The sequence below is a fragment of the Lupinus angustifolius genome, chromosome LG01 (genome assembly GCF_001865875.1).
Source record: "Lupinus angustifolius cultivar Tanjil chromosome LG01, LupAngTanjil_v1.0, whole genome shotgun sequence".
Lineage (NCBI taxonomy): Eukaryota > Viridiplantae > Streptophyta > Magnoliopsida > Fabales > Fabaceae > Lupinus > Lupinus angustifolius.
The window spans coordinates 4,662,853-4,670,605 of record NC_032009.1 but is presented as its reverse complement, the minus strand read 5'-3'; the positions used below and the strand labels follow the sequence as shown (position 1 = coordinate 4,670,605).

Below are 7,753 nucleotides of genomic sequence, written 5' to 3'. Positions count from 1 at the left end.
CAAGATGAACCTTTAATATCTTCTTTTGGGTAACATCAAATATTTCCAAAACACCATGATGCATCTGAACTGAGAATACCTTTTCTACTAATTGTCCCAAGCTGGGTAAGTTGCTCTTCATGTTTGGAACATAGAGCACATTAGTTATCATTGCATTCTTCCCATCTTTCTTATTAATCAAGACATCAACAGTTCTTTCTGCTTGGATTAGTTTGCTATATGCAAATCTTACATTGATTTTTCTGTTCTCATCAAAGTTTACTAGCCAATTCCTATTTCTAGTCATGTGGTTTGAGCACCCCGAATCTGTATACCACTTATCATCACTACTTGACTCATAATTGGTGGTCATCATCAACAACATTGGTTCTTCATCCAGACTTTCATTACTTTCTTTCTTGGCCAAGTGAGCCTCAGTGTGATGCCTAACTCGATTCTCACCATGACTTGAAGTTGCTTGGCATTCACTACTGAAAATGTCCAATTTTATCACAATTGAAGCATATCAGATTTTTCCTATCAACCTTTTTATTGTTGCTTTTCCATCTCTGATATCCACCTCTTCTTGATACCTGTTTTGTTTGATTAGACTCATCCCTTTCTTGATCTGAGAATTGAGAGAATCTAGGGTTACATCTTCTTTGTTCTCTTCCTCTGCCTCTACCTCTTTGTCCACTCTTACTACCATATCCACCTCTTCTTGAGGTGTATGCTTGTAGAGCCTATTCAACAGGTTTCTCCATAGACCTTTCAATGAGTCTTTGTTCATGAGCCTTGAGCGAACCTTGGAGGTCCACAATTTTCAATTCCTCTATTTTCTTAGATTTCTCATTTGCAACAACTATATGGTCGAATTTGGGGCTTAATGTCCTCAAGATCTTCTCCACTATGACCTGATCTACCATCTTCTCACCAGTGGCTTTCATAGCATTAGTATGGCTATTGACTCGGTTGAAAAACTGTGCAACTTTCTCATTGGATTCCATTTGCATCAGCTCATACTGCCTCCTCATGGTTTGCAATCTCACCTTCTTCAATTGCTCAGCTCCTTCATTACACTTCTCAACAACTTCCCATGCTTCCTTTGCTGATCTTGCTTTAGAGATTTTTTCAAAATGCGCTTCATCAACACGTTGATGTAGCAAGAAAATGGCTTTGTAATATTTCTTCTTAGTTTCTTTATACCTGGTTCTTTGTGCTTCTGATGAAGAATCTGTCAGTGCTGGAAGTCCATCTTCTACAATTTCGATTACTTCTTGGAAGCCCATGATTGCTGACATTTGAACTCGCAATCTGTTCCAGTTCTTCCCATCGAGGCTGGGAAGATTTGCAGGGAAGCTTGTTTGTCCCATTGATTCGTGAAGAGAGTGTGAGAGAGGGATGAAGGGAATGATAGAGAATGAAGAGGTGTGTTCTCATTTTTCTAAACATGGCTCTTGATACAAGTTTGTTACAACATCAAGAAGGTAAAAGAAGGAAGAAGCACGAAGGAGATGAAGAATGAAATGGAACAATGCAATTGAACTGTGAATTGATGAACTTTCTATTTCTGGAAATTCTAGTTAGTTAAATTGGGTATACAAGCATATTTATAGTAAGTGGCAAAAACTAACAAAACTATTTTTCGAATTACAAACTAACAGTGTGCAATGGTGGCAGTTGGTGCACAACTGTTTTGGTGGTGGAAGGATTTTTGGTGTTTTAGAATGAGTAGATTAATGGGGAGGGGAAAGTAGGATAGGGATGAGGGGTGAATTGTTTTTTGAAATCAAAATTATAAAACTACTCGTTTTACTAATTCTATTACAAGTAAAATATGTGGGTTAATTTTGTATAAAACTTTTGGTACACAATGCTAACTATATAAATAAATAAAGAAGGAATCAAGTTATTCTTTGAGTAACTTTGAAGCGTTACACCAAATCTACATCATTCTATTACAATCTAAAGGTTCAAATTCTTTACTTAAAAAGTCACATAAAACTCATATGATCATCATTTTCTTTCTTCTTCCCTTTATACTCATTTACTGACCTATTCTTATCCCCATCAACACATTGTTGTCAGCACATCACAATAGGCATGGCTTCAATCTTCAAAAGAACCACTTTTTGTCCATGGATTTTAAAATATTTTTAAACCAACAACAAGATTTCATACTCAACATTAAATGCATCATTAAGAACATATTCAATCTATAAATAATTTGTAGTTTACTACAATTAGATTATGGTGGATGAATAGTAATGTAGTCATGGTGTCCGAGTTTGTTGCATTTTCGTGATTATCATGGAAGACAAAGCCAACAACAATTGTTGATCGAGGTTTATATTTGGCTTCATCAACACTATGTTCGACGATGAAGCTTTCAAGCTACTATGAGAAGTTGCCATGGTCTCATGAAATTTCAAAATTTGAAGGACTAGCTTACAGTGTAGTGCGGTAAAAGATATATAATGAGAAATCTCTTGTCATAAACCCACAATGTCTTGATTGATTGTTGAATATGACATGAAAGGATAATGAAGTGAAAGAAGTGTTAGATTGAGTAGCATGTTAGTTTTATGTGAGTTTTTAAATAAAAAATTTCAACTTTTAGATTATGATCTTAAAAGTTACTGGTGAAGTAACATGATCTCTTCCCATAAGAGATTATCTCCTCACCTAATTTAATTATGTATTTTCTTTTTCGCAAAAATTATGCACTTTCTTTTTAGCAAATATTATGCACTTGTCAAAGCTCATGGGCCCCACTCCACTTCACGCGTGCAGTAATCAACGGTCACTATTACATCCGGGATAACCGGAAGTCCATTTCCAAGACTGATTCTGTTTAGATCCAACGACTCAGATTCTCCATGGTTGACCCATTTCTCTGTCCTAACCTAATCTCCACGCCTTCAAATCTTTCAAACTCCAAATAGATCTAACAAAATATCTTCGCTTCTTCATCACAGTCCTTCTCCGATTCATCTTCAAAGTCGTTTCTGATCTTCGCTTTCTTCACAAAAATTCCTAGGTTTTGCTCTATCACTATGACTTTTCCACCAATTATTCCATTTCAATTTATAAATTTTCCATTTCAAAAAGCTTATTTGTTCTTGTTTCGAGCTGCTTTAATTTCGAGACTGAAGATCTATTCTCATTTTTTTTTTGTAAAAAAATACTGCCGAGTTTTACTTTACTGATTCCTACGGTTCTCTGTACGAAATTGATTAGATTATTTGGTAGTTTGATGCTACGTAGTTTACTGTGACTCGTAAGTTATTAGGTTTGAAATTTGAATAGCAGACTTGGTGATTGAGATTATTTTTAAGTCTATTTACGAGGAGGAAGTTCTTCCTCTTTTATTATAAGAAGAGCATAAAGATTTATATACAGTATGTGGATCATTCATTTGTATAAAAATCATAAACTGCATCATTCATCATTTATGTTTTGACTCTTCATAAAAGTAAAGTAATAAAATGATCGGTGAATGAATGAATTGACGTGTTAACTGTGTATAAATCTTTATACTGACATTGTATAGATATTATACTCATCTACAATAATGTTTGATTTATATGAAATGGGAAATTGCTAATCCATTCTTAATTCTGTATTTATTTTAATTCCTTTTTAATTATTTTTCTATAGAACATTATTTATGATAGAGCATTCTGATTTATTTTAATTCTGGAGTTGGAGTGGAGTAATGTAATTCTTCAGTTCTGTGTTATTCGTAGTTTTTTTTGCATGTCAATTGAAGCCTTACTTTTGAATTTTCAGGACAGAGGTTACATTTCAGATAATCTGGTGTCTTGGTAATTTAAGATGCCATGGGTTTCTTTGTTCGTGGATTACAGTAGGAAGTGCGTTCGCTTGGTTGTGTTTTTTCATGTGATCCTGTAATTTAACTACTTGAGGTTAGAGATTTCGTTCTGCCAATCTCCAGCTATAGTTTATTACTATATAGATTTTTTTGTGTATATTTGATTCATGTCACATCTAGAAACAGTCTATTTGTGTTTGCGCGGGTAAGGCTGCAAACGTTCACTCTCTCCGTACACACTAGGATCGTAGGAGTGGTGGAGCGTAACACGATGCATAGCTCCAACTGAAATACAAAATTACAGTTAAACATACATATAGATATATATATGTAGATATATCTGTATATAGATATATATATATATATATATATGTAGATATATATATATGTACACATATATATATACAATAACTAAAATACAAAATTTCAGGAGTATTCTTCTAACCCAGATTAGTCCTGATACAAAATTTCAACACCTTACCACCCCCACCAGATTCAATAGCATCAACATCTTCTGTTAAAGAAAAGAGGGCAAACAAAGAGTGAATATAGAGAAGAGAAAGTTGCAGGCTAATGGAAGTGGTTGCAGGTTTTTGGTCATTAACAAGAAGCTTAGGGAAGAGATTGGAATGTTGATAGGGTTAGGGAAGGGAGTGGTTGATTCTGTGGAGGGAATTGAGGCTGGCGGAAGACTGAAACGTTTGAAGGAATAGTAGTAATATAAATATAATGGGTTAAAAATTAGGGTAAAACTAGGGTAAAAATTGGGCATAGAGGTTGACACAAGAAAATTAAACCTGCTGACCCAAGAATGCGTTGTGTAACTCGAAAACACTATGTGATCCCAAAACACAGTCGTCTTCCTCAAAGCGAAAACGCGTGATGATCCACGATCCGACTCTTCAAAGCGTCATGCTGCCCCGCTTCGGCTCTGGAATGAGTTTTAGCTCGCAACAACTCATTATTCACCATGAAAAGCGTTGAATTGTGCGATTCGACGCTTCAATGCACACTTTTGATAACCCTGATAATTTCAGATGCAAATTTAATTAGAATGTGTTTATAATGACCAGTTATTTATGCCTGTTGTGTGACGTGAAGAGTGGAAAATGTGGACATCTGTTTTTAGTTGATGGAGAACATCTTGTAGAACTTCTGATTTATAATTGCTTTATATATGAATCAATACAGTATATGCTGCAGCAATAGCGTCGTAGTTTATGAACGTGATATGGAGCCCTACGTCTTACTCTTTCTATGATGTATATTGCTTTCACATTATCTCTGGTAATCTTCTATTGTCTCCTGCTACTGCAGGTGAAGTCCTATTAGGTTCTAAAGGAACTCCTTCTATTTTTTCCTTGATTACCAATAACTGTTCGGAGGTTTGAGATGTACTTTGGAAACCAATCTGTGATCGAAGTTGGGCAGATTAAAATGAGTGTTGGAGTTATTGCATACAACCAATTGATGCTAGTTTGCCAGGTGTATATTTACTCTTCCCTTTTTTCTTAGTTGCCATGGAGAAGGATGTGCATTTGGAATATCAAATAGTGTACTGTATATTTCCTCTCATGTTGCTTGGTTTTCTTACTATACTAATTACTCCATATAATATTCTTTTGCAGGCTGAATATTTTCGTCAGTTGCTTAAACCTGTTACGTAGTCTAGCATTTTGGTACATTGGTTTAGGGAGGGATTGCATTAAATTCAACTAAATCGTTAGACGGCTGAAGGGTGAAGTTTTAATTTGAAGGGTTGACTATTACTTGTTAGGTGGAGTTACCTTAGTACCTTCTCTTTGGTTTTTTCATTACTTTAGGAACATCCATCCAGCATCCAGCATTAATTCAGAATACTTGCCAGTTGCAAAGGCTAGAGCAGAATTGTTTGCTCGTGGCTTTGGGAGAGTGAACAGGAGATTATAATGCAGCCTTGTCAATATTTTCTTCCAGAAAAGGTGGTAAATCCTTCGGCAGATGAAGCAGTCGATACTTACATGTATGCTTCACTCGCTTCTGGTTTTGAAGCAGTTTTACCTCCAAGTGTGAGGCAGATACCAACTTTTGAAAGAACTAAAGTGCAACCCTCTGTGGATTGCCCTAAGAATTTCATCATATTTGATCAAACAGCTCAACAGAGCAGGATTATGTTCCATCCTGGAATGACCTACAAATTGAATAGTCTTGGCTTCATTGTTCATGCTAGTACTCAAGATAATGAAAAGAAGGAACTAAATAAAATGGAAAGAGAATTGTCATCTCCTTTCAAAGAGGATTATGATGACATCGATGCACTATTGAGCTTAGAAGGGGACGAACTAGAAGACTTGGATGAGGAAGAAGTCAGCACGGCGAGGACTGATGAAATTTACGAAAGTATATCTGATACGTGCTCCAGGTACTACTCAAAATCAAGCAAAAAGAGGTCATCATCTTCTGTACAAGAATCTTCAGGGATCCAGGGACAGGGTTACTGGAACAACAAAACAAAGCACCGAGAGATGAAGAAAATGGTTAGGATGATGAGAAGAATTGTCCCAGGTGGAGGTAACCAAATGGATACTGTTACTGTTTTAGACGAAGCTGTTAAGTACCTCAAGTCGCTGAAGGCTGAAGTGGAGCAACTTGGAGTTGGACCGTGAAAATGAAAGTCGGACAAATGTATGCTCTGTAGCAACCAGTTGAACTCCATTATTGGTTTACCCTCTTTGAATTTGTACACTTTCCTACTTCCCTCGTATGGATAGAGGCCTTGCATAGTTATAAATCATGACTGGCATTTTATTTAGTGTGTAATATCTAAGTACTGTCACTTTAGAAATTTATACACAGTATATTACTCACCATTCAGTTTTATTACTTTTTTGAAGAGTCGGTGATGATTAAACATGAATGGTGGATGATATGATGACAGTGTATAAAACTTATACACTACATACATTTTTTTTCTTTTACTTTATTTGAGTTATGAATGACAATACTATCCTAATTGTAGCTAGTGATTGGATGTGATGCTTGCTGGCTTATTTTTATTATGTATGGACAGTGGGGATTTTCTGAAGTTTTATTCCCAAATGCTCATAATTTGTAATATTTATATTATTCAATGAATGTATTATAAATTCATATGATTGATTTCTCTCTTGCTTCAAAATTGTCTTAATGACTCTAGTGTCCTTGGTTACAGGTTTGGTATGATGCTGGTGTGTTTTGCTATTTTAATTTTGCATTGGATTTTATTTCAAGAGAATGATGTGGGAAGTATGCTTCTTGGAATTGTTGGCTTTATTTATCTTTCTAGCGGACTCGTGGTTGGTCACGTTATAAGCTTAGCTTCAAGTTATTTTCTCGAGAAAAAATCCAGATTTTTGTTGATACTTTAGGTAACATGTTGCCCAAATTTTTATTGTCTTGATTTTCGTAATTGCTGGAAAGAGAATTGATTATGTGAATTAAGTCACTGACTGTGACTTAAGTTTCTGACATTACAGATTACATTGTGATATCATTTTCATTCAAGGATACATATTAATGGAAGTCATGTCACTTTCTTGCCTTAAAGTCATTGAATCATTAGGAGAAAAGATACATAATATGCTTTTCTAATTTTTTATTCACACTTTTTATTAACCAATCCAAATTTTGATTTTGATGTTCAAAATTAATAGTTAAAAATATTAATTTTGAACATCAAGTTTTAAGCTTATGTACACCAATAAGGTAAGATCAAGAAATAGAGTGAGTATAATTATAGATAAAGAATGAGTGAAGGATATGGTGGATTAAAAGAGAATAGGAGATTGAATCATATCTCTAAAGTTTATAATAAAAGAAGACACATTTAGTGTGATTAGTGTTTATGCACTTCCAAGTATGACTATAGGAACATCATAATATATTTTTTTGGAGGATTCGAAAGGAGCAGTCCAGACAATA

General features: G+C 34.9%; 2 protein-coding genes across 3 annotated transcripts; one reads left to right on the top strand and one right to left on the bottom strand.

Moving 5' to 3' along the window:
• On the bottom strand, window positions 723-1,352 carry LOC109342107. Its single transcript, XM_019580165.1, has one exon. The coding sequence runs from the start codon at window positions 1,350-1,352 to the stop codon at window positions 723-725; it is 630 nt and encodes a 209-aa protein (XP_019435710.1).
• LOC109348136 (transcription factor bHLH144) lies at window positions 2,767-6,949 on the top strand. 2 transcript variants are annotated; one of them, XM_019588397.1, is made up of 4 exons: window positions 2,767-3,019; window positions 3,777-3,908; window positions 5,132-5,299; window positions 5,443-6,949. In XM_019588397.1, exon 4 carries the CDS (start codon window positions 5,743-5,745, stop codon window positions 6,457-6,459), a length of 717 nt encoding a protein of 238 aa, XP_019443942.1. In that variant the 5' UTR covers window positions 2,767-3,019; window positions 3,777-3,908; window positions 5,132-5,299; window positions 5,443-5,742; the 3' UTR covers window positions 6,460-6,949. The 2 variants fall into 2 exon arrangements, with proteins under 2 accessions (XP_019443942.1, XP_019443933.1); XM_019588388.1 differs by having other exon boundaries at window positions 3,772-3,908.